General features: G+C 44.4%; 1 protein-coding gene across 1 annotated transcript; it reads left to right on the top strand.

Moving 5' to 3' along the window:
* Positions 1-414: 414 nt before the first annotated feature.
* Positions 415-27294, top strand: uck2b (uridine-cytidine kinase 2b). The gene is made up of 7 exons (XM_084332577.1): positions 415-545; positions 8314-8473; positions 15098-15194; positions 19086-19228; positions 22928-23025; positions 24176-24224; positions 25697-27294. The coding sequence occupies exons 1-7, from the start codon at positions 420-422 to the stop codon at positions 25837-25839; spliced, it is 816 nt and encodes a 271-aa protein (XP_084188703.1). The 5' UTR covers positions 415-419; the 3' UTR covers positions 25840-27294.
* The last annotated feature ends 410 nt before the right edge of the window (positions 27295-27704 follow it).

Below are 27704 nucleotides of genomic sequence, written 5' to 3'. Positions count from 1 at the left end.
CTAGTACTACGGAGGAATAAAAGACGCCACACACTTCATTGCAGTTTCACACACCACTGACCGAATCTCACAAGTGAGCCGGCAATGATCCCTTTATTGGAACCAGCTGCGTAATTGTCAAGCTGACAAGTATGACGTCAGCATAAGAGCATTAAAGAGATGCATCGTTCACGACTGTTCAACAATTATTATTATTATTATTATTATTATTATTATTATTATTATTATTATTATTATTATTACTATTTAAAAACGGAGCTCACTTTTGCTGGTACACTACACACCTGTCGGTTGTCCCCTAAACTAAGATGGCGGCGGCGGTCTCGTCGTGACGTCAGCGTGTCTTTGAGATGAGGCGGAATGGGAGGAGCGAGGGGGGGATCTTGCAGCCCGGGCGGCGCGTCGGCGGCACTGCAAGCATGGCCGGGGATAGCGAGACACATCTCCGGGACCGGGAGCGGGAGCAGGGCCAGGAGCAGGACAACATGATCATTATTCGACAACCGTTCCTTATCGGTGTGTCTGGAGGCACCGCCAGCGGCAAGGTCAGCAGCACCGGAGGACTAATATTATTATAGTGTGACCTTTTTTTTTTTATACATTTTATCTTATTTGTTTTTTCCTGTTACTATATATATATTATCTACCCTTTCTTTTATATAGCTTATCTCTCTCTCTCTCCTTGTACAGTGAGTCTTGAGAAAGAGGCTTCTCTCTTCAAATCCAATGTATTATGATCATTATGATTATGATGTCATGTTTAGTGACTGTTCCTACTGTATCACCGGGAGTCGCTCTCCTTACCGCGTGGTGCTTCACTAACTAAAGTATTGGCTTTGAATGATGACGCCTCATTATTATTATTATTATTATTATTATTATCCGTTTTTAGTGTAAATAGTGTTTTGGTGTCGTTAGCTTTTAATCAAAACGTGTATTATTATTATTAAGAGCACTTTACCTTCGCGTCAACACACTACTGTAACAGCGGCTCCATTGTTCCCATCACCGCGTCATCAGAGCTACAAGCTAAGCTACATTCCATCACAGGTTCATTGATTGATTGAATGAGAACTTTATTAACAGATTGCAGAATTGGTACAGTAGTACAGTACGGCTCAATACACACAACTGTTATTAAGGGGATGCAGACCAGAGAAACACTTTCGTCTTGTTTACATCAGGGTTAATGTTACTGGAACGAGACAAAGCCGGCTCCTCTTCACGCCGCTGGCTGGTTTCAGCTCCATCTTCAGCCCCTTCCTCACTGTGATTGTGAACATGTTCCACAAGCATCACAGAGACATGTCGCAGGTCCTCCCAGCAGCACGGGGGTCTCGGACAGAGATACGGCGGGGTTTGAAAGCTCTGCGTTGCTCATAAACATTTTAAATATCGTTTTATAAACCGGTCAACACGGGCGTTATTTCCGGCGTTGGGGGTGCCTGTGCGCATGCGCTGTGGTCACAGCGCAGGCGCATCGCGCAGCTGAGGCCGCTTTGAGCCCGTGTTGATCAAGTTTATAAAAATATATTTAAAATGTTTATTGGCAACGCAGAGCTTTCAAACCCCGCCGTGTCTCTGTCCGAGACCCTCGTGTAACTGTGAGGACCATCGACGTGTCTCTGTGATGCTTGTAGAACGAGCGGTTCGGGTTAGAACCAGTCCCTCCATGGTGAATCTAGGTTGGTTTGCTATTGAGGAGCAAGTGACTGTGGTGCACCACAGGCACGAAAGGGGCTAACGACGCTAATGCTAGTTTCACCTCAAACATAAAGCTATGGCTGAATTGTTTGGTCTTTTTGTGTGTAAAATTACCACCCCGTCGTCCTAATAATAATAAATTACCGACGTTTGCTGCATAATAACATCGTTCTTGTTTGTTTTCTCAATTAGGTGGTTTTGTTTTGTACCACACTAGCTAACATTAGAGCCCGGCTGGTATACAAAACACCGGCGGCGCGCAACGAGTTAAAATGAGATGTTCAAGTTTCTTTATTATTAGTTGTCATACACAAAAATATACAGAATACCTTTTATACTAAATGCTTTTTTTCCTGTTTTGCTCCTGGGAGTGTGCTTAAAAAAAAAATATATATATAGTAACTGAGTTACAATATACAGTACAATGCAGAAATTGGTTGTGGCTGAAACTGTCCCAATTGTGAATGAAGAAGAGAAATAACGTTGATAATCGCGATCCCAAGTGTATTATTGGTTTAATAATTCGTGTCACAAAGCGTTTTACTGAGCCGATCATAAGCAGTCTTTTTATTTATTTTTCTTCAAGGCTATTTCTCTTTTTGAGTGTCTTGTGTGCTTTTGTTTTGACTCTTCCACATCATGAGGGGAGGATCTGGGGGGAAGGAAGCGCCTGCTTTCCGTTCCAGTAACATCGTGACGTAGACAAACAAGTCTGCTCTCTGGATCTCTCTCTAAAGAGGCCACGTGGATGACTCACGTTTAGCAAATTCCGTGTAATATTATCAGTCATATCATGCCCCCACAATGTTATTGACATAATATCATATCACACAGCCTATGATAAAGCGGAGACACTGGTTTGACTTTATACTTGTTTTTCCTTTTCTTTTAAAACTTTACCTGACTTGGTTCTGCCCCGAATAATCGAATCATATTTTGAGTTAAGACTTTTATTTTTGTACAGCTCTTAACATTTATAGCTCGCTATAACACTGCACTGCTTTATTTAGTGTTATTTTCTATTGTTGTATTGGGATTATGCACTGTTCTAAATGTGGGTTGAAATGTAGATTGGAGGCGCTGGCGGTCCGTTTGACCCACATATGAGTGTGAACTTATCCCCCTGGCACTAAGCCAGTGTTTAGCACCCCCCTTACATGGAGCTGACAGTGGGAGGGTTTTTATGCTGGGCTAACGTTCCTCTCGAGTCGGGGCTTCCAGGAAGTTGGCTGAATGCCACCCCCCCCTCGGATCATCCAGTTTTCATTGAAGTGATTATGTAATTTGAAGACCCAGCTGCATGGTGGGGGGGGGGGGGGGGGGGCAGTATGACTGAGTGTGCTTCTGTAGTTATTAGGGCTGAGCCCGAAACATTCGGACCTTCGTTCGTTACGTTGGTGTTGGAATCTTAATTAATGAGTTCGAACCTCCGTTATTATTATAATTGTTTTCAATTTCCATTTTCTATTGATTTATTTTACACTAAACATATATATCAATGTGAATATGTAAGGGCTGCAACAACTAACGATTATTTTGGTAATCGACTAATCTGTAGATTATTTTTTCGATTAGTTGACTAATCTAACGATTATTATTGTCACACCCTCAATCTCTGCTTCCTGTGGGCATGGCTCCTTCTCCAGTGCATGTTTTACCTCACATGCTCAAGTCTGCACACCTGTGAATGTCACCCTGTGGTCCAGTCCCTCTGCCTTATAACTTAACATGATGATCCCATAGCAAATTAAAATAATGACTCATGAAACATTTGAATTTGGATCTTAAGCAACTTTAAATCAAAATGTATTTGAACAATACAACAATCACTCATAACAAGATAAATAAATTAAATAATACAAATTAAAGTGGAAGTGTTTAAATAACAAAAAAAAAATACTTCTTAGCTTAACATCCCAGGGAACGAATGGGATAACTGGGGATGTTGTTTGCTCCTGACAAGAGTCTCAAAGTCTGGGGTGATGGTAGACAAAGCAACTCTGAGGTCATGCTCAATGTCCAATCTGTTCCTCTGCTTTGTCTTCAGCTGGACCAGAGCTGAGAAGCCACTTTCACAAAGATGGGCAGTGGAAAAAAAAATCATATAAAAAGAAATGTTTTTTTTAATTTCTTTATGACTAATCGACGCAAAAATTCTGCGTCAACGAGTTTTTATGATTGCCGTCGACGATTATGTCGACTAATCGTTGCAGCCCTATATGTGATATATATCAGAATATCACAGTACTATGTTGTGTTTACAATCATTCGAAAGTCACGCGCGAACACAGGACGACAACAACAGTCTAGTCGGGATGAGGAGGGGTCACCGTCGTACATTATCAGGAAATTAATCAATCGTGCGAAAAAGAGAGTTGAGTGACTCACACTCACCGTCTTATTTCATAACACAATGTTCCCTCATGGACGTTTGGATTAAACCACGTGTAACTATGCAGTGATGCTGAACTTTCCCAGCGGAACACAAGTTACTTAACGTTACACAGGTATGTTATGTACGTTAATTAAGCCATGCAGAGAGCGGCCCTTTAGCTCGCTAACGTTAAGATGGCTGGCGCCGTCGGCCAACAAAGATGTTGTTTCAACAAATTTTTTCACAAAATGGATTACCATCCAAACGTTATTGCAGCCTCCTCGGCAAGATGCGCAAACGTGCGCTATGTGCCTAAAGTCGAGACTCGGCGGTACTGAACCAGAAATTATTTAGGCGCACATTTTTTTTGCATGATTAAAGACGAAGGTTCGAACGTCCGTTCAAAAAAAATAACTGCCGAAGTTCGAAGGCCAAAAACGGGCTTCGGGGACAGCCCTAGTAGTTATGTGGCCTGTTAGTTTGATCCTATTGTAGTTTATCAATTAGCCTGAATCTCTTTTTGCATATATAAGTAATTGATTTTGTTTTAAGTGGTTAGAAAATAGAATGATGGTATCTAGTTTATTGATTTATTGGTATATTATTGATTACTACTACTAGCTTGTTTATTGGTTGAGATGGGGTACAGTAGACGGTTTCATATGACGGTGTGAGCAGAGCACAGGCTGACCGGTGTGCTCCCACTATCGAGTCCTCTTGGTTCCTAGTTCAGAGAGTCCTCTTGGTTCCTAGTTCAGAGTCCTCTTGGTTCCTAGTTCAGAGTCCTCTTGGTTCCTAGTTCAGAGTCCTCTTGGTTCCTAGTTCAGAGTCCTCTTGGTTCCTAGTTCAGAGTCCTCTTGGTTCCTAGTTCAGAGAGTCCTCTTGGTTCCTAGTTCAGAGTCCTCTTGGTTCCTAGTTCAGAGAGTCCTCTTGGTTCCTAGTTCAGAGAGTCCTCTTGGTTCCTAGTTCAGAGAGTCCTCTTGGTTCCTAGTTCAGAGTCCTCTTGGTTCCTAGTTCAGAGAGTCCTCTTGGTTCCTAGTTCAGAGAGTCCTCTTGGTTCCTAGTTCAGAGTCCTCTTGGTTCCTAGTTCAGAGTCCTCTTGGTTCCTAGTTCAGAGTCCTCTTGGTTCCTAGTTCAGAGAGTCCTCTTGGTTCCTAGTTCAGAGTCCTCTTGGTTCCTAGTTCAGAGAGTCCTCTTGGTTCCTAGTTCAGAGAGTCCTCTTGGTTCCTAGTTCAGAGAGTCCTCTTGGTTCCTAGTTCAGAGAGTCCTCTTGGTTCCTAGTTCAGAGTCCTCTTGGTTCCTAGTTCAGAGAGTCCTCTTGGTTCCTAGTTCAGAGTCCTCTTGGTTCCTAGTTCAGAGTCCTCTTGGTTCCTAGTTCAGAGTCCTCTTGGTTCCTAGTTCAGAGAGTCCTCTTGGTTCCTAGTTCAGAGTCCTCTTGGTTCCTAGTTCAGAGAGTCCTCTTGGTTCCTAGTTCAGAGAGTCCTCTTGGTTCCTAGTTCAGAGAGTCCTCTTGGTTCCTAGTTCAGAGTCCTCTTGGTTCCTAGTTCAGAGAGTCCTCTTGGTTCCTAGTTCAGAGTCCTCTTGGTTCCTAGTTCAGAGAGTCCTCTTGGTTCCTAGTTCAGAGAGTCCTCTTGGTTCCTAGTTCAGAGTCCTCTTGGTTCCTAGTTCAGAGAGTCCTCTTGGTTCCTAGTTCAGAGAGTCCTCTTGGTTCCTAGTTCAGAGAGTCCTCTTGGTTCCTAGTTCAGAGAGTCCTCTTGGTTCCTAGTTCAGAGTCCTCTTGGTTCCTAGTTCAGAGTCCTCTTGGTTCCTAGTTCAGAGTCCTCTTGGTTCCTAGTTCAGAGTCCTCTTGGTTCCTAGTTCAGAGTCCTCTTGGTTCCTAGTTCAGAGTCCTCTTGGTTCCTAGTTCAGAGTCCTCTTGGTTCCTAGTTCAGAGTCCTCTTGGTTCCTAGTTCAGAGTCCTCTTGGTTCCTAGTTCAGAGTCCTCTTGGTTCCTAGTTCAGAGTCCTCTTGGTTCCTAGTTCAGAGTCCTCTTGGTTCCTAGTTCAGAGTCCTCTTGGTTCCTAGTTCAGAGTCCTCTTGGTTCCTAGTTCAGAGAGTCCTCTTGGTTCCTAGTTCAGAGAGTCCTCTTGGTTCCTAGTTCAGAGTCCTCTTGGTTCCTAGTTCAGAGAGTCCTCTTGGTTCCTAGTTCAGAGAGTCCTCTTGGTTCCTAGTTCAGAGTCCTCTTGGTTCCTAGTTCAGAGAGTCCTCTTGGTTCCTAGTTCAGAGTCCTCTTGGTTCCTAGTTCAGAGAGTCCTCTTGGTTCCTAGTTCAGAGTCCTCTTGGTTCCTAGTTCAGAGTCCTCTTGGTTCCTAGTTCAGAGAGTCCTCTTGGTTCCTAGTTCAGAGAGTCCTCTTGGTTCCTAGTTCAGAGTCCTCTTGGTTCCTAGTTCAGAGTCCTCTTGGTTCCTAGTTCAGAGTCCTCTTGGTTCCTAGTTCAGAGAGTCCTCTTGGTTCCTAGTTCAGAGAGTCCTCTTGGTTCCTAGTTCAGAGAGTCCTCTTGGTTCCTAGTTCGGCATCCTCTTGGTTCCTAGTTCGGCGTCCTCTCGGTTCCTAGTTCGGCGTCCTCTCGGTTCCTAGTTCAGAGTCCTCTCGGTTCCTAGTTCGGCGTCCTCTCGGTTCCTAGTTCAGAGTCCTCTCGGTTCCTAGTCGGTTCCTAGTTCGGCGTCCTCTCGGTTCCTAGTTCAGAGTCCTCTCGGTTCCTAGTTCAGAGAGTCCTCTCGGTTCCTAGTTCAGAGTCCTCTCGGTTCCTAGTTCAGCGTCCTCTCGGTTCCTAGTTCAGCGTCCTCTCGGTTCCTAGTTCAGCGTCCTCTCGGTTCCTAGTTCGGCGTCCTCTCGGTTCCTAGTTCGGCGTCCTCTCGGTTCCTAGTTCGGCGTCCTCTCGGTTCCTAGTTCGGCGTCCTCTCGGTTCCTAGTTCGGCGTCCTCTCGGTTCCTAGTTCAGCGTCCTCGGTTCCTAGTTCAGCGCACTGCTGACGGCACGTCCCGGCTCCCGACGGAGTAGCGGGGAGCGTCCGAGTTCATTGTGCCCTCGTTTCATGGACACAAAAGCCCCATAGTGGGGCGCCGCTGGAGAATGTCCCGTCAGCAGGGTCCAGTCAGCAGCACGGACGCACGGGCAGGGGGTTCGTTTAGTCGGGAGGTCAGCGGGGACGGTGGTCCAGGGGTCAGTGAGGTCAGAGATGGTGTTCCGGAGGTCAGTGAGATCAGAGATGGTGGGCCAGATGAGGCCAGGTCACCCGAGTCTGCTGTAACCACGGTAACCACAGTGTGTGCCTTACGTACCAACGGAAGCAAACTTCTACTGGTGCACGGGAATGGTATCAGTCCAGAATACTGTATATCTGAAGGGTATCAGTCCAGAATACTGTATATCTGAAGGGTATCAGTCCAGAATACTGTATATCTGAAGGGTATCGGTCCAGAATACTGTATATCTGAAGGGTATCGGTCCAGAATACTGTATATCTGAAGGGTATCGGTCCAGAATACTGTATATCTGAAGGGTATCAGTCCAGAATACTGTATCTGAAGGTTATCAGTCCAGAATACTGTATCTGAAGGAAAATGCCATGCGAACATCAATTTCTTTTTTTTATCCACTTTTTCAATTTTTTCTCCCATCCCAATTTCGTGTTTCCAATTCTCCCCTCCCCTGTCTTGAACGTTGCTCGACTATGCCCCCCACTGGTCGGTTGTAGGGAGGATGGAAGCCTTGCATCACGTGTCCCCTCCGGTACACGAGGAGGCAGCCTGTTGCATCTTTTCACCTGCCAGCGCGGACTCTCAGTGGCGAGGTGTAACGTGTCGGGGGCTCACACTACCCCCGCTACTTCCTGTCTCTGCTGTGCAGGCGTCCCCCAACCGACCTGTAGGAGTCGCTGTCCACAACGTCCAGATGACCACCCATCGGCTTCCACCCCCTAACTCTGCCAATTGAGCCAGTATGACGACTGGCCCGAGCCGGAGGCAACGCTGACAGCCGGATTTGAACCCGGTGTCTCTTGCGTTGGTGACGAGCGCAATGTCCGCTGCGCCACCCAGCCGCCTTGTCCTGTAAATCTTGTGTTACTTTTGCTCATTGGTGCGATCGCAGTTATTCATTTATGTATCTAGGTCACGACACCTTGTCGTCTTTCGCCCTCCTCCCCATCGCTCATCGTGACTCATGTCTCTTGTTTTGTGTCCCCCCCCCCCCCAGTCCTCGGTCTGTGGGAAGATCATGGAGCTGCTGGGCCAGAACAAGATCGACCACCACCAGCGGCAGGTGGTGATCCTCAGCCAGGACAGCTTCTACCGGGAGCTCAGCCTGGAGCAGAAGGCCAAGGCTCTCAAGGGCCAGTTCAACTTCGACCACCCAGGTATTCCACTGACCCCACAGACCACTAGGGCTGAGCCCCAACCTTCGTTCCAACCTTCGTTCGTTACGTTGCCATTCGAATTCTAAATCAACATTCGACATTTTTATTTGTAATAAAAAGTTTATTTTATTTTTTTAAACTGATTAGTTATATTCATTAAAGAAAGTTGATTTAGTTGGGCTGGGAGCGCCGCTGCTGAATCAGGACCGCCGCTGCTATGAACTAGAGTTACTAGACTATTAAAAAAAATGATATATAAATTATTATAATTTTTTTATAATATATATATTTTTTTAATCATTTAATTTGGGCTGTGGGGGTGCTTAATGTAAAATACTGACCTGAGGAACAGGCTGCAGGGAGAAAGCACTGCAGTCTAGTCGATTTTGTGTTTTGAGCACAAAGTTCATCATAGATCTGGCCTCTTTATTTTGCTCTCAAAGTGCACCAGATTGATGCATTTAACTTTAAAATATAATAATAATAATAAAAAAAAAAAAAAGTTCCAGGGGGGCCTGCCCCCGGACCCCCCTAGAGGCACAGCACCGCTGCTGAATTTTTTTTCCATGGGAAACACTGCAGATTAATCACTTTATTCAAATTGAGGATTTAGTTTGAGGATACAAATGACTAAAGCCAAACCAAAGTGCTTCACAGGTACATGATAAAAACACATACAATGCAGTAATAAGTAAAAAGAAATACACTAAAACAACAGAAAAAGGTATTGTACAATTAGGAGAGCAAGGTGCAATATGAAAGAGACAATAAATTAGATAAAAAAAAAAAAAAAAAGTCCAGAGTAACATAAAAACGTTGTTGTGTGCAAGTGGCCGGCTAACTCTGGTCAAAGGCCAGGGGGGAGAAGAGGTGCGTCTGGGCAGATCGTATGCGGGGGGGGGGGGGGGGGCAGCAGCAGCAGCGAAGGTATTCCACTCCGCAGATCACCCTGGAGCATGGGGAAGCACGCCTGGAGCATGGGGAAGCACGCCTGGAGCACGGGGAAGCACGCCTGGAGCATGGGGAAGCACGCCTGGAGCACGGGGAAGCACGCCTGGAGCACGGGGAAGCACGCCTGGAGCATGGGGAAGCACGCCTGGAGCACGGGGAAGCACGCCCGGAGCACGGGGAAGCACGCCCGGAGCATGGGGAAGCACGCCTGGAGCACGGGGAAGCACGCCCGGAGCACGGGGAAGCACGCCCGGAGCATGGGGAAGCACGCCTGGAGCACGGGGAAGCACGCCTGGAGCACGGGGAAGCACGCCTGGAGCATGGGGAAGCACGCCTGGAGCACGGGGAAGCACGCCTGGAGCACGGGGAAGCACGCCCGGAGCATGGGGAAGCACGCCCGGAGCATGGGGAAGCACGCCTGGAGCACGGGGAAGCACGCCCGGAGCACGGGGAAGCACGCCTGGAGCACGGGGAAGCACGCCTGGAGCATGGGGAAGCACGCCCGGAGCACGGGGAAGCACGCCTGGAGCACGGGGAAGCACGCCTGGAGCATGGGGAAGCACGCCCGGAGCATGGGGAAGCACGCCTGGAGCACGGGGAAGCACGCCCGGAGCACGGGGAAGCACGCCTGGAGCACGGGGAAGCACGCCTGGAGCATGGGGAAGCACGCCCGGAGCACGGGGAAGCACGCCTGGAGCACGGGGAAGCACGCCTGGAGCATGGGGAAGCACGCCCGGAGCACGGGGAAGCACGCCTGGAGCACGGGGAAGCACGCCTGGAGCACGGGGAAGCACGCCTGGAGCACGGGGAAGCACGCCTGGAGCACGGGGAAGCACGCCTGGAGCATGGGGAAGCACGCCTGGAGCACGGGGAAGCACGCCTGGAGCACGGGGAAGCACGCCCGGAGCACGGGGAAGCACGCCCGGAGCATGGGGAAGCACGCCTGGAGCACGGGGAAGCACGCCTGGAGCACGGGGAAGCACGCCTGGAGCACGGGGAAGCACGCCTGGAGCACGGGGAAGCACGCCCGGAGCACGGGGAAGCACGCCTGGAGCATGGGGAAGCGCACAAAACGGTGTGCCTCGCGGAACGCGGTTGCCACCAAGCTCCATAACGGCACGCCTGGCAGCGCAGCCGATCCCGTCTGTTGTGAAGGATCAGATTAAACCGAATATGTATATTTATTTATATATTTATTTGTATATCGTTTGATATCCCCTGTATATTCCTTGTACAATATGCATTGAATATCCCTTTAGTCTACTAAACAGCCCATAATAGTTTCATTCTACCATTGGACGAGAACCTGGCGCCAGGTTGCCATACCCCTAGGTCCAAGTTCAATCGTGCCGCCTAACATGTCGTGGCAAGCCCCCGGTTCCGCGCAGGAATATGTCGGGCGAAATACGAATGGTACTATTTGTTCATAGCGCATATATATATGGCGCAAGTAAAGTAGAACTTTCTTTTTTTTTTGATCCACTTTTTCTCCCATTTTCTATATTTTTCTCCCATCCCAATTTCGTATCATCCAATTCAACCCTCCCCTGTCACGAACGCTGTTTCTTGCCTCCCACAAGCCGGCTGCAATGTGGACTAAGTCATACATAGCACAAGTCCCCTCCGGTACTTGAGGTAACAGCAGTCGCATCTTTTCACCTGCGCAGCTCGATCTCTCAGTGGCGAGGAGTAACGCGTGGGAGGCTCACGCTGCCCCCGACACTTCCTGATTCTACTGCGCAGGCGCACCAACCGACTTGTAGGAGTCGCTTGTTCACAACGTTCGATCCCCACCCTTCAGTTTTCCCTCCCCGTAATACGGCCAATGTGTATTACTGCGGACGACCAGCTAAACTGAAAACAATGTGGAGAGCTGGATTCGAACACGCGAATCCTAGCGTCTCCACACTGGTGGCGAGTGCCTTGCCCACTACACCACCTAGCCGCCCTGTAAAGTAGAACTTTCTTTTAGTCCAGTTCTTTACCCTCCAACAGAGTGACAGACGCAAAGCCTCCCCACGACGCACGTGCGGTGTAGTAAGGCCTACTTGGCCCAGAATAGGCATTGAGATATCGTGTAGATTAATAGTTGAATAGTCATAGTTTGGCACTATACCGTCGAGTTGGACGTATTCTATTAAGCTAATAATAGTCTATTTATGTATGGTGCATCGTTCGGTTAGAGTTCTAAAGTTATCAGTACCCCCATCGTTCCTGAAGTTATCTGGACGCTTAACCAGGCTGGTCAGACCCCTAGTGGGGATTGCATCCGAGGAGCTCCGGGCCAAGAGCGACTGGACCTGTATATTGGATTACTCTACCCGGACGACGGCGAGCCTTCCACGGCTTGGATTATGCTTTGTGTGCTTTGATTATTCCATGGATAAAGGCCAACACTGCGGAGTGTTGGAACTACCCCCCGGAGAGGACTCCAGGTGAGACGGCGCTCTACACCAGTGAGGTCGCCTCACGTCTCTCCGTTGTGGACCGGCAGCTACCGTCCACGGAGGGTCCAGCTGTATTCGTCTGCGGTCCGAGGTTCTGTGGGCACCGTGTCCAAGACTTTGGATTCTCCCAAGACACCGTCGGCCAGATGGGATACCGCCAGCGGCTTCTCTAACCCCCCCCCTCCTACTGTCTTACAACCAGCGGGACCCCCCCCCCCTTAGTGTATCCAGCTATAATCATTTAAGTACCATCGCTATCGTTTTCCTAAATATTCCAGGTTGTATACTTACTCCCTGCGTAACCAGAGATTGGACATTCAATGTTGATTTACCTACGAATACTCATTTGCCATAAAAGTGCATATTTCATATTTCAAATCATAAATGTAATTAAGTGATCGTTGTATACACCTTTTGCTGTATTAAACCTTCGATTTGGTACATTTGTGTGGATTCGTTTCATCAGGTGGGAAAGTGTTCATCATACTTATATCTTGTACTGGGTGGCCAGAAGTTAAAGTACATGAGGTAGTGGTATTAAATATCATATCTAACAATACAGTCAGGGAATTGTACCCCTCAGTTACACCGTCCATTTTTGGACTTGCTCGCTCGCTCACTCCTGCTCCCTTACTCAGCTGGTCGGGTCTCCTTAGTCAGCCTTTTCTCTCGGAGGCAGCTGTTTTAAGATTTGGAGACTTGAGCCCAACAGCTGCCACGCCGCGCACAGGGACTCCTCAACTACACACACAAGTGTGCGAGCGGGGGGGGGGTGAGGAGAGAGAGGGGGGGGGGGGCCTCGTGTGGGCTCGGAGCACATGGGCGGAGTGGGGTTGGGAATCACCAGATGCCCCACGATACTCGCCGTGATACGATGGTACTACTACTACGATTTTGTGGTTTATGTTGTCGCGATCTTAGTACCCTTTTTTTCAACTGGAAATTATGTTGGATAATAGTCGACATCGGCAGTAAAAAAAAATGTGTAAACGGTTTCTTTCTAATAATATAAAGCAGGGATGCACGATAATTATCGGGCCGATATCAGCAATTATGACGTCATCCCGATAAACCCGATAACGTTATTAATAGCTCCGATAATATAATATATCTTTTGGTAAAAAAAATGCGGTGTGGGTGAATTGGGATGAAGGGTGTTTGTTTTTACTGTAGGCTCCTCCCGTTTTGCCAGTACTGTGGTACAACTGAGGTTTAGGAAAGGGCGTTCTACACAAATCCAGCGCTCCCTTTCTTGGCTGTGACGTAGCCACGTAAGTTTCTGAAGCAGCGCGGATGTAAACAAAGATGGCGTCTGTAGTGTGGGGATAGTTTCAGAGGAAAAAAGTTTGCTTGCTATTTGTAACAAATGCAATGCAGAAGTTCCACGAGGAGGGTAAAGGGCAACAACTTATATCCAACCTAACAAGTCACCTGCAACATCACCACCGCTACGATGGTGTGTTATTGATTGTGTTAAAAGCCTACGACGACGCGCGAGCAGCTAAAGCTGCGGCAAATCTAGCCCCTTTCATGGCTGTGATGCAACCCTTGGTTGAATACGCAGTCACTTATTGCTCCGTAGTAGCCAGGTTAATTTGCACCACCAAGCACTGCTTAAAAGCTAGCGGCTTGAGCCCTTGGGTCATTTCTGTCAAACTTCTTTAATTTAGCAAACGCCTCGTCAATAGGTACAAGCGCCGCGGGTTCCTTTGTAGCTGGCTTTGGATTCACAGCTGCTTGCGCGTCGTCGTAGGCTTTTAACACACCATCATAGCGGTGGTGATGTTGCAGGTGACTTGTTAGGTTGGATGTATTATAAGTTATTGATGGATTGTGAATTTTCTTCAAATATTTATTTGGAAAAATAAATATAGTCACTTTTGTCTTGGCTTTGTTTTGTTCATAGTAGTAACGAGCATGTCAAGATAAATCTGGTTAGGTCAAAACTACAGGAATATACATTTAAAAAAAAAGAATTATAATACAATAAATATCGGGCTTGAGGAGCATAAAGTTATCGGTATCGGGGTCAAAAAATCAATATCGTGCACCCCTAATATAAAGTTTTTTCTTTTTGGTGGCTGGGTGCGCAGCGGACTAAGCGCTCGTCACCAACGCGAGAGACACTGGTATCGAATCCGGCTGTCAGCGTTGCCTCCGGCTTGGGCCGGCCGTCATACTGACTCAATTGGCAGAGTCAGCAGGAGGGAAGCCGGTGGGTGGTAATCTGGTCGTTGTAAACAGCGACTCCTACAGGTCGGTCAGGGCGCCTGCACAGCGAGGGAGGGAGATGGTGAGGGTAGTGTGAGCCTCCCACACGTTACACCTCGCCAATGAGAGTCCTCGCTGCCAGGTGAAAAGAAGTGGCTGGCTGACTCCGCATGTATCTGAGGGGACATACGATAGTATCTATCAACCCTCCCTACGACCGACCAGTGGGGGGCACATGCGTGCAACGACCAGGAATGGGAGGGGGGGGAATTGGCACGACTAAATTAGGATGGGAGAAAAACACAGAAAAAACAGGAGGAGAAAAAGTGGATAAAAAAAATTATAATAATATAACGTTTTTTTCAGTCTGTTCATCTCAATGAAAGACACTTTGCGTCTACGATACATGTTGCCACCAAAATATTGCGATGTTATGGTTTCTTTTTTAGCTGCTTTTTAACAGCAGGCCCAGGGGCAACAGTTGAAAATGAGCTTTGGCTAACACTGTCTCACATTTACATTTATTATGTTCATTAATGTGTGCTGTCCTTGTTCAAATCAAGTTTAATCTGAAACTCAGAAGGAGCTTTTATCCCCAGGATGCTCAAATGACTCCATGTAACAACCCATCATCTACACACTTTAAACAAACACTCACTTTAGACACTTTAACACACGCTACATTATATCTATCTATTTATTAAAGACATTTGCACTACATTTATATCTCATTTGCACCTTGCCTTAACGTTTTGTACCCCATTGTCTGCATTTTTACTCATTGTACTTAAGATTGTACTTTAGATTGTACATTGTGTTATTCCTCTTCTACTCACGGTTTACTGTATGAAGCTATAACTCTCAGCGGCTCGTACAGAACCAAGCATTTCACCGTGAAGTACGTGTATTTTTATATCATGTGACAAATAATAAACAAAACTGGGAACAAACTTGAGTAGTGGGAGGAACGCATGGAGGTGAAAACTGACGTGCGTGCCCACGATGTGCTCCTCAGACGCCTTCGACAACGAGCTGGTCATGAAGACCCTCCGGCAGATCATGATGGGCAAGACCGTCCAGATCCCACTCTATGACTTTGTCACCCATTCCAGGTGAGCGCCGTTCCGTCCCCGACTCCCCGTTAGACCACACTTTGTACGTCGTGTCGCTTCTCACCGTCCCAGACGCGCTGAGCGATAAAACGATAAACGATAATTATTGCGATATATTTTAATAATCGATATCGATTGTTGATAATAGAAAAAATATCTAATTATTATATATATTTTTTTTGGTGACCTGCAACAGGGCAGTTTTAAAACCAGAGACAGTGGACAGACTTGTCTTTCTCACCTGCAACTTAAAGTAATGGCTTTGCTTACTGACCAAATACTGACCAAATTGAGATTTCTTTTTCTTTTGTCCATTTATTTAGTTTGCTTTCTGATTTAAAATACAGTTTGAAACCGTCTGTACTAGGGCTGCACGATTTTGGGAAATAATCTAATTGCGATTTTTCTGACATATTGCGATTGCAATTAAATTTGCAATTATATATATATATATTTTATTATTTACAGCCCCACAGAGGTTTATTGTAAAATGCGGCTTGCATCTGGCCTACGCGGTGGGTCTTTTCTGGACACAGAGTCTGAACATTTTTCTTTTTACCTGGGAATCGATACCGGTACCCAACGGTAGGGATGGGTACCGAATTCGGTACTTTTGAGGTACCGAACCGAAACACGTCGGTACTACAGAGTATCGAATCAAATGAGAAACCTAAAAATAAATAAAAATAAAATAAAACAAAATATTCTTTATAACTTTTTTTTTTTTTTTTTTTAACTTTTTTTAACTTTTTTTTTCATGTCAACGTTCACACTCACAATATATGCTTACCTAGGATTTGACTTGATTCAACAACACACAATCTAAAACCCCTTACCTCCCTCTCCCAAACCGATATTGTATCTCAATGGGACTTCCTGGTTAAATAAATCAAAGAGGAAATTGCGATTTAATTTTTTTTTTGATAATTGCATCATTCCAAATCGCGATTTCGATTTAAAATCGATTAATCGTGCAGCCCTAGTCTGTGTACACAGTAGGCTATGTGTGCTAGCAGAGCTAGTCTCCAGTCACGAGTCACACTGCACATGTGCGGTGGTTTGTCCACCAAAAAAGCGCCAAAAGATAGAAAATAAACTAGCAGAGCCAGAACTGTTCAACTCCCCTGGAGCCACAGCCAGCAGAGAAGCCGGTTTACTTTAGCTTTCAAACCAGCTGCAGCCTGAGAACTGGAGTGTGAGGGGATGTAACACTAAAGATGGCGGCAACGACAAAGAATTGCTGCAAAAGAAACATACATCTGTTGTAGATTTAAAAAAAAAATTGTATTAAATTAAATAACATTAAAAAAAAGAATTATACTTATAACAATATCGATAATTATAGATATCGAGTGATATGATAACATTATCATATCGTTATCGTGATATCATTTTTGGCCATGTCGCCACCCAGCCCTACGCTGAGCTTTTACTACGTCTTGCGATTGTTCCGTCTGGAAGCCCTGGTCTGAGAAAAGGTCACTGAATGAGACGATGTTCCTGTCGAGCAGGTTTGTGAACCGGGGGGTTCTGGTCTCGTCCACCCGTGTTTAGCCACGGAGGGATGATTTGACTGCACGCACTTTTTTCCCACGGCACCGTTCTTCACGCGCTTCAACACCACCGCGGAGGACGCCCAGTTCTTCTACTGTCGGTCATAAAACGTCTCTGGAGGCGTTAGGCGGGTTTAGTGTCTTGCTAAAGAGCACCTCAATGGTAGTTGTTGAGGTTAGGCTTGCCCTTTTTTTTTTATATATATATATATATATATATATATATATATATATAAATAAAACCCATATAATAATAATAAAACTGTATTTGTAAAGCACCTTTCATACAGAAACTGCAGCTCAAAGTGTTTCACAACAGAAAAAAGACGGGAAGATTAGCACATAAAGTGCAGATATAAAATCACATTAGGATCTAACATCCCAACAGGACCACCTTGTTTATGGTTTGATTCAGTTTTTAAAATAGACTATAATAAAAAGAGTAAGATAGAATAGACAGAGTAAAATAGTGCAATAAGTAGTAGAATAGACATGAAATGAGCACATCAAGTGCAGACATATAAAATCTGTTTTTTTTACAGTGCAATAAAATAGTTCTGGATTACTGTTTAACAGTTTAAAGTCGTCTTTACCTCCTCTGTTTGGTATCTACAGTTTAAAACTTGACAGTCTTCTAGGGCTGACCTTCGAATTTATTTTTGGAATTCGAAGCTTTGGGGCAGAGATTCGATTTTAATTCGAAGCAAAAAAAAGAAAAATTTGTAAATACATTTCTTTTTTCTTTTTTTTTTATATATATATTTTTTTTATGTTGTGGGACTTGTACAGCACTTTGTTCAACTTTGTCAGTGCTGTAAAGTTTAAACCTTTTAAAACCTTAGACAAACGCAACACTTTGCTTTCATAAAATATTGTAAGCCGTCATTTGAGGCTTTATAAAAGCAGCACAATGAACACAAATCTGTCAGCGCCGAGTCCGACCTCATCTTAAATAACAAACAGCATTGCTTCTTGTAGTTAACAAAGAGAGGCAGAGTTTAAAAAAAAATCATATATATATTTTTTTTATAATAATATTTTATTTTCATATTCGAATCCCATGCCCATCGAACGAAGCTTCGAAGTATTTAAGACGGCCCTACAGTCTTCCCTCCTGTTTGATACCCACTTTGACCCTTCGAACCTCCCACCCAGGGCAAACCTCCCTCTCAGGGCGCAGTTCTGGGCCTGGGTCCTACACAGTTTTAAAGACTGTCTTTCTTGTTTGATACCCACACAGTTTAATACAGTTAAAATAGTTCACTTCCCACATAAAAAAAATAAATAAATAAAAAAAACGTAATTTGTAAAATACTAAATGTGTAAATGGGACATTCTAAACGGAACGCGGCTGCGTGTATAGCAGCTATTTTGAGTTTTCACTTTCACGGAGTAGTTTTAACTTGACGTGAAGGAGAGAAAGATGGCGTTAGAGATGCCGTGCGTTAAAACCCCCACAGCAGCGGATCCATGTAGCGCACAGCGTTAAAGCCCAACGTAACCGCCCTGCGGATATTCAGCATCGCCTTGTTAACACGGCTGGTGTCGCCGGTAATACCGGCGTTGTCACGGGACATTCCAGGCCGCCCTAGTTGAGGTAGACGGGGTTCGCACACGGTCCTTGAAGTGCTTAAGTGCTTGATTTTTGTTTACAAAAAAAGGTCAAGGCCTGGAATTCCTTAAACCACCCATTTCTTAAGGGGCTTAAAAAGTCCTTGAAATTCAAATCAACCATTCGCATTGAATGTTTTGTTCATCCATGATCGAATTGTTCTGAATCAAGAAACGGTTTATTTTTTGGTTCCGTTTGAATAAAATCTGACGAGAGGCGAGCGAGACGGCAACATTTCTTCTTGGCGTGTGACGCTCTAGCTGGCAAGCAGGCCAAGAAGATGGTTAAAAAAAAAACTGCATTTAAAAGTTAATTGTGTCCTTCGAGTGACTTGAAGATGAAAAACAGTGCTTGGAAAAGTACCTAAAAGTCCTTGAATTTCATTTTGCAATGTCTGTGGGAACCCTGGGTAGGAGAGTGTGTGTGACGCCATGTTGTTGTTCAGATTTTCCTAGCTGGCCTTGTTGGGGAATTTGCACCTGTGACCTGCTGGTCACAAGTGCGCTTTCCTTCATGGCTAGGCTACAACTTTTATTGAAAGTGTGATTTTATTTTTCACAGGGACCACCCCATACGGGATCAGGCTGTGGCCGTCTATTTTAAGAGCGATCGAGACACAGACGGGACTCTATAAGGCATTTCTCCCCACATGACTCGATAATTGGTGTGCAGATGTACTGAAGAGTGTTGTCCGTGTGTGTCTGTGTGTGTGTGTGTGTGTTCCAGGAAAGAAGAGTTTGTGACCGTGTACCCGGCTGACGTGGTCCTGTTCGAGGGCATTCTAATGTTCTACTCTCAGGAGATCCGCGATCTCTTCCAGATGAAGCTGTTTGTGGACACTGATGCAGACACACGACTGTCACGTAGAGGTGTGTGTGTGGGGGGGGGGGGGCGGGGGGGTCCTCTGAATGTAGGTGTAGTTTGGGTGTGGGCGGCTGTTTAGTTGTTAGTTGACTGTTTACGTGAGTGGGATGCAGACGAATAATGTCTGTGTGTCTGTGTGAGACGGTTGGCTGTACAGTGGAACGCAAAACTAAACTCTGATGGAGAGGCACAACAAACACTGGTATTTGTTCATTTTTAAGGTCCTTATTGGTAAGCTGCCTCCTTATACTACATCATTATTGGTAAGCTGCCTCCTTATACTACATCATTATTGGTAAGCTGCCTCCTTATACTACATCATTATTGGTAAGCTGCCTCCTTATACTACATCATTATTGGTAAGCTGCCTCCTTATACTACATCATTATTGGTAAGCTGCCTCCTTATACTACATCATTATTGGTAAGCTGCCTCCTTATACTACATCATTATTGGTAAGCTGCCTCCTTATACTACATCATTACTGGTAAGCTGCCTCCTTATACTACATCATTATTGGTAAGCTGCCTCCTTATACTACATCATTATTGGTAAGCTACCTCCTTATACTACATCATTATTGGTAAGCTGCCTCCTTATACTACATCATTATTGGTAAGCTACCTCCTTATACTACATCATTATTGGTAAGCTGCCTCCTTATACTACATCATTATTGGTAAGCTGCCTCCTTATACTACATCATTACTGGTAAGCTACCTCCTTATACTACATCATTATTGGTAAGCTACCTCCTTATACTACATCATTATACTACATCATTATTGGTAAGCTACCTCCTTATACTACATCATTATTGGTAAGCTACCTCCTTATACTACATCATTATTGGTAAGCTGCCTCCTTATACTACATCATTATTGGTAAGCTGCCTCCTTATACTACATCATTATTGGTAAGCTGCCTCCTTATACTACATCATTACTGGTAAGCTACCTCCTTATACTACATCATTATTGGTAAGCTACCTCCTTATACTACATCATTATACTACATCATTATTGGTAAGCTACCTCCTTATACTACATCATTATTGGTAAGCTACCTCCTTATACTACATCATTATTGGTAAGCTGCCTCCTTATACTACATCATTACTGGTAAGCTGCCTCCTTATACTACATCATTATTGGTAAGCTGCCTCCTTATACTACATCATTATTGGTAAGCTACCTCCTTATACTACATCATTATTGGTAAGCTACCTCCTTATACTACATCATTATTGGTAAGCTACCTCCTTATACTACATCATTATTGGTAAGCTGCCTCCTTATACTACATCATTATTGGTAAGCTGCCTCCTTATACTACATCATTATTGGTAAGCTGCCTCCTTATACTACATCATTATTGGTAAGCTGCCTCCTTATACTACATCATTATTGGTAAGCTGCCTCCTTATACTACATCATTATTGGTAAGCTGCCTCCTTATACTACATCATTATTGGTAAGCTGCCTCCTTATACTACATCATTATTGGTAAGCTACCTCCTTATACTACATCATTATTGGTAAGCTGCCTCCTTATACTACATCATTATTGGTAAGCTGCCTCCTTATACTACATCATTATTGGTAAGCTGCCTCCTTATACTACATCATTATTGGTAAGCTACCTCCTTATACTACATCATTATTGTTAAGCTGCCTCCTTATACTACATCATTATTGGTAAGCTGCCTCCTTATACTACATCATTATTGGTAAGCTGCCTCCTTATACTACATCATTATTGGTAAGCTACCTCCTTATACTACATCATTATTGGTAAGCTGCCTCCTTATACTACATCATTATTGGTAAGCTGCCTCCTTATACTACATCATTATTGGTAAGCTGCCTCCTTATACTACATCATTATTGGTAAGCTACCTCCTTATACTACATCATTATTGGTAAGCTACCTCCTTATACTACATCATTATTGGTAAGCTGCCTCCTTATACTACATCATTATTGGTAAGCTACCTCCTTATACTACATCATTATTGGTAAGCTGCCTCCTTATACTACATCATTATTGGTAAGCTGCCTCCTTATACTACATCATTATTGTTAAGCTACCTCCTTATACTACATCATTACTGGTAAGCTACCTCCTTATACTACATCATTATTGTTAAGCTGCCTCCTTATACTACATCATTATTGGTAAGCTGCCTCCTTATACTACATCATTACTGGTAAGCTACCTCCTTATACTACATCATTATTGGTAAGCTACCTCCTTATACTACATCATTATTGGTAAGCTACCTCCTTATACTACATCATTATTGGTAAGCTACCTCCTTATACTACATTATTGGTAAGCTACCTCCTTATACTACATCATTATTGGTAAGCTACCTCCTTATACTACATCATTATTGGTAAGCTACCTCCTTATACTACATCATTATTGGTAAGCTACCTCCTTATACTACATCATTATTGGTAAGCTACCTCCTTATACTACATCATTATTGGTAAGCTACCTCCTTATACTACATCATTATTGGTAAGCTACCTCCTTATACTACATCATTATTGGTAAGCTACCTCCTTATACAACATCATTACTGGTAAGCTACCTCCTTATACTACATCATTATTGGTAAGCTACCTCCTTATACTACATCATTATTGGTAAGCTACCTCCTTATACTACATCATTATTGGTAAGCTACCTCCTTATACCGGGGCGACAGTGGCTCGGGAGGTAGAGCAGTCGTCTGGCAATCCGGAGGTTCCCGGTTCGATTCCCGCTCCTCCCGGGCAGCATGTCGATGTGTCCTTGAGCAAGACACTTAACCCCTAATTGCTCCCGATGAGCAGGTTGGCACCTTGCATGGTTGCCTCCGCCGTCGGTGTGTGAATGTGTGAGTGAACGGGTAAAATGTGAGGAACAAATTGTAAAGCGCTTTGGATAAAAGCGCTATATAAAAAAAAGCAGCCATTATACTACATCATTATTGGTAAGCTACCTCCTTATACTACATCATTAGTGAATGGAATTTTGGTACTGATGGAACCCGTTCTAGTGACTGGCTGGTCCTTAACCCTTTCACTGCCGCACTACCAAACGGTTAACCCTTTAACTGCGACAATACACAGAAGGTTAACCCTTTCACTGCCACACAACAGCCGGTTAACCCCCCCCCCCCTTTTTTTTTAGCTTAACTCTGTTTATCCACTCGACGTGACTGTAAATGAGGGAACCTCGGTTGCCTTTTGAGTTTAAATAAAGGTTTGAAATGGAATAGAATAGAAATATTTTAATCATCCCGAGGGAAATGTGGCACTACAAATCGCTGACGGTAAACATTTAGGTAGACGAAACAAATCACGAATATAAGAATAATAAAAAATTGCCTAAGAATAAGGAATAAAATAACATAATAATAATAAACTACGGCCCGGGATTCACATTTCCTCTGTTATGTATGTACAATCTAATATAAAATATACAGTAAAAAAAAATAGAGATCTACATTAAGTGTAATATTGACAATTGTTGTTTTAAATGTAAAAGTCCTGTCACTCTGTGCTCAGTGAGGCGGTGTAGGTTGGTCGGGACGACATGCTCATGCTGTTGGCTGCTGTACACAAGTGGATTGGTTGTGGTCGTTGGATCATATTTTTATCGTGTTTATTGTATATATTTCCCCCCCTAATGTGCAGTTTTGTGTGTTTCAGTGCTGCGGGACATCAGCGAGCGCGGCAGGGATCTGGAGCAGGTGCTGACGCAGTACATCACCTTCGTCAAGCCCGCCTTCGAGGAGTTCTGCTTACCAGTCAGTCTCTCACCTGTTCAGTCTCTCACCTGTTCAGTGTCTCCCCTTGACTCACCTGTTCAGTGTCTCCCCTTGACTCACCTGTTCAGTGTCTCCCCTTGACTCACCTGTTCAGTGTCTCACCTTGACTCACCTGTTCAGTGTCTCACCTTGACTCACCTGTTCAGTGTCTCACCTAGACTCACCTGTTCAGTGTCTCCCCTTGACTCACCTGTTCAGTGTCTCCCCTTGACTCACCTGTTCAGTGTCTCACCTAGACTCACCTGTTCAGTGTCTCACCTAGACTCACCTGTTCAGTGTCTCACCTAGACTCACCTGTTCAGTGTCTCCCCTTGACTCACCTGTTCAGTGTCTCACCTTGACTCACCTGTTCAGTGTCTCACCTTGACTCACCTGTTCAGTGTCTCACCTTGACTCACCTGTTCAGTGTCTCACCTTGACTCACCTGTTCAGTGTCTCACCTTGACTCACCTGTTCAGTGTCTCACCTTGAGTCACCTGTTCAGTGTCTCCCCTTGACTCACCTGTTCAGTGTCTCACCTTGACTCACCTGTTCAGTGTCTCACCTTGAGTCACCTGTTCAGTGTCTCCCCTTGACTCACCTGTTCAGTGTCTCACCTTGACTCACCTGTTCAGTGTCTCACCTTGAGTCACCTGTTCAGTGTCTCCCCTTGACTCACCTGTTCACCACCTGTTGACTCACCTGTTCAGTGTCTCCCCTTGACTCACCTGTTCAGTGTCTCACCTTGACTCACCTGTTCAGTGTCTCACCTTGACTCACCTGTTCAGTGTCTCCCCTTGACTCACCTGTTCAGTGTCTCCCCTTGACTCACCTGTTCAGTGTCTCACCTAGACTCACCTGTTCAGTGTCTCACCTAGACTCACCTGTTCAGTGTCTCCCCTTGACTCACCTGTTCAGTGTCTCCCCTTGACTCACCTGTTCAGTGTCTCCCCTTGACTCACCTGTTCAGTGTCTCACCTTGACTCACCTGTTCAGTGTCTCCCCTTGACTCACCTGTTCAGTGTCTCCCCTTGACTCCCCTGTTCAGTCTCTCCCCTTGACTCACCTGTTCACCACCTGTTGACTCACCTGTTCACCACCTGTTGACTCGCCTGTGTAGTAATTGAAAGTGTTGTTGACTTGTCTCCAGACCAAGAAGTACGCAGACGTGATCATCCCCCGAGGAGCCGATAACCTCGGTGAGCTGAGCTGCTGCACGTCTCGTTCACACTGCTTTACATCGCGCTCGTGTTCTGACATCATGAAGGGGAATGAGGTGGTAGTTAAAGGTGCTGCAAGTGGTTTTTTACGAAGAAATGCCACTTACAGCACCTTTTTAACCTGTTAAGCTGTAGCCCTATTTTTAGAGAATCTGCCTAAAAGTACATACCTAAGTAAATGGATGATTGCTCCACTTCTACAAGGTCCATCTGCATGTTCTTGGTATCTAGGAGCATCTATGAACCTCGGGGAATGTATTCCCAGTGTCAGAAATATTGTCTGTTACTAGGCTTTAGTAAATTGTAATGAACCAAAGGAGAATATCAATTCTCTCTCTATATATATATTTTTTTTTTATTTTATTTTATCTTTGACAGTGAATAACACCATACAAAAAATTACCAGACATGAAAAACAACACCTTCTTGAGATCACATCTACAAAAAAATCTAAGCAAATGAATAAAGGGAAGATGATTAAACGGAAGGTTTTGTAGATGCAGTACTGAATTCTGCCATCCGGACACATGCAATTTGAAATATTATTATAGAATATCAGGCCTATAAATGACATTATAGCCAAGTTGCACCTCTATAGATCGGGCCAAATCTACTCTGGCAGAGTTTAATTTGGATTTAGTATCTCCAGGCGTGCAGGAAGAACCGTGAATGAAATCTACTGTAAGTACAGTTCCTTTCTTATAATGGATATGGCTCCGCCATTTTGAATCTGTTTGCAACACGGATTCTTGCTAAATGTTCACAGAAGGTAGACGAACTAACTGCGCGCATATATTATATGCCAATAACGTTCAGTTTTGTGGTACATAATCCTGAACAATAAGAAATAAAAAAACGACGCTCATTGAAAGCCCTGTCTCGGATTTATTTCGGGTCGAAATTAGCTTGCATATGAATACAATTCCTAAACTGATATTTCATTTCATTAACCCTTTCACTGCCGCACTACCAAAACCGTTAACCCTTTTACTGCGACAATTCACAGAAGGTTAACCCTTTCACTGCCACACAACAGCCGGTTAACCCTTTCACTGCCGTCGGTTGTGTGATGGTAAAGGGTTAACCTTTTGTCGTGTGGCAGTGAAAGGGTTAATGACACTTTAACCTATTGGTAAACAAACGTATTGTTGAAAATACACTATTACTGCTGTTTTGACAGGGCCGACGGACCGCTCGGGCTAAAGAGGGGTTAAATATCCATTATATTGCACTTGTCTGTAGTCAAGCTGGGAAATCTTTTCCCTCTTTACCGTTTCCTTGTTGGATGGTAAAAGCGTGACCCTTCCCTCTGTCTCCCTCCAGTGGCCATCAACCTGAATAAACATTATTATTACACTTATCTGTAGTCGAGCTGGGAAATCTTTTCCCTCTTTACCGTTTCCTTGTTGAATGAAGGTAAAAGTGTGACCCTTCCCTCTGTCTCCCTCCAGTGGCCATCAACCTGATCGTGCAGCACATCCAGGACATTCTGACCGGCGGGCTGAGCAAGCGGAGCAACAACGGCTGCACCAACGGGCACAGCGCGGCGCCACGGCAGCGGCGGACGTCCGAGTCCAGCAGCCGCCCCCACTGACCCAGTCACGCCTCTTCTCAGGAGGAGAGGGGGGTGGCGGGGGGGCAGTGCTGTAAATAATGCCTGCTGGCATCACTGTATTTAAAGGTGGGGGGGGAGACAAAAGCAAAGCAAGAGGAATTGAAATGCCTTTATTATTATTAATACTACTCTTGTTATTACAGTTACTTTTATTGTAATTGTGGGATTTGATTTAGAGTTGTGTCAAGAGGGGGGGGGTTGAAAGATGGCCTCCTGCTTTTTGTTGCTATGAGACCATGGGGTTAAAAACATTAGCCCTCTTTATTTTTCCTGTTTTTATTTGAATTCTTTTTTTTTAATGTCCCTTGCTGCTTTTTGGAAATTTTGAAAAGAGAGAGAAAAAAAAATGAATGAATAAAAGAGGGGAACTTTTTATTTTGTCTGATGAAACTTGAACTCCTAGTAGACGGGAGTGTTTGGCGTTTGAGAAGATTTGGCTGGGCTTGCAATGGGAATGATCTTGATGTGACCGTTGAGACGACGAAACCGAGGACTGCGCTCTTATTCTCGACGATCTCGAAGCAGTGTTTCCTACACCTGTTTTGTTTTTTGTCCGCTGTTGTTTCCTTGATTATATTGTACTCTTTTTATTCTATACTATGCCAGAGGTCTGTGGTCTCCCTACAGACTGCCCTCGCCACCATCTGCAGAACACACACACACACACTAATTAGCAATTCAGTTCTGATCCAAATAAAGACTGAAAAAAAAAAAACTGATTATGATTTGATCATACCGATTCAAAGAGCCAAAGGTGAAGGAAGCTTGTGTTCCATAGTATATAATGTATACGGTCCTAGAACGGTCGCAGTGGTATTCTGTTACCTGTCCCAATTTTGAAAGTCATGTTTATATATGCAGATAAACTCCATGACTATTATGATTGACGGAACACTAAAGTACCCAAATTTAAAGTAATCGCATTAGATGCCATTTGTTACTTTCCCCCCCAATGGAGGTCATTTTTTGGTTAGGATCGGTGGAAACGCGGACAAGTAGCTGAATAAATGATAAAAAGGTTATGTACGCTCAGGTTCACACATTACCGTTCTCAATGCAGATTCGTTAGGTCAGCTGTGATGGAAGGATGAATAAATGCAACAGCAATACCAATTATGCCAGGCCTGTGGTCGTGACGCGCCACAGACGCCCCCAACCACAATGCCTGCGAAATTGCCTCAGGTTCAAGTGTAAGTATCCACAATATAAACCTTATTCCATTATCAAATTTACATGACTTATTAAAACCGTGTCTGTGAAATAGCTTTTCTATGCCATGTACTGTATTTGTTATGTATAGTGCAATTATTGAGTGAATGAATTTGTACTGTAGACTGTAGAGTATGCCTGTTGAATTGGCTTGGGCGGATGGGTGATTTATAAAGAAATAAACCATTGTCTATTGCTTATTGGTCAATAAAATAATGGAACTGACCCGTCTTGTGTGTGTCGTGCTGTTTAACTGAAAGTAAAAGGGTATGTGTCTCGTGAGCCAGGTGCTGGAAACCCGTTGGACCTGTGGGTGGTTTTTATAGCGAGGAGAGTTTACTGTGGATATAAAATTAGGGCTGTCATGCTGAATGCTTAAACTTTGGCGATTAATTTAAAGCATTACAATTAATTAATCTATTGAGTGAAAAATCTTCAAATTTAGCGCCACGCATATAAGAAAGAGGTCTTTAAAGCTGAGTCAATGTTGATGGTTTTGTGTTTTTGTAATTTCACAGGAGAGAAACTATTCAAAGAAAGCGATTAAAATTGTCTTTGAATCTAAATATACTTTCTTTGTGTTGATTTTGCATTAATTCCATGATTTTACTCAAGTAAATATCTGTTACAAGCTT

The sequence above is a fragment of the Notolepis coatsorum genome, assembly GCF_963971535.1.
Source record: "Notolepis coatsorum genome assembly, chromosome: 17".
NCBI lineage: Eukaryota > Metazoa > Chordata > Actinopteri > Aulopiformes > Paralepididae > Notolepis > Notolepis coatsorum.
Note: the sequence above shows the minus strand (reverse complement) of the source record. Positions and strands in the feature narration are given on the sequence as shown.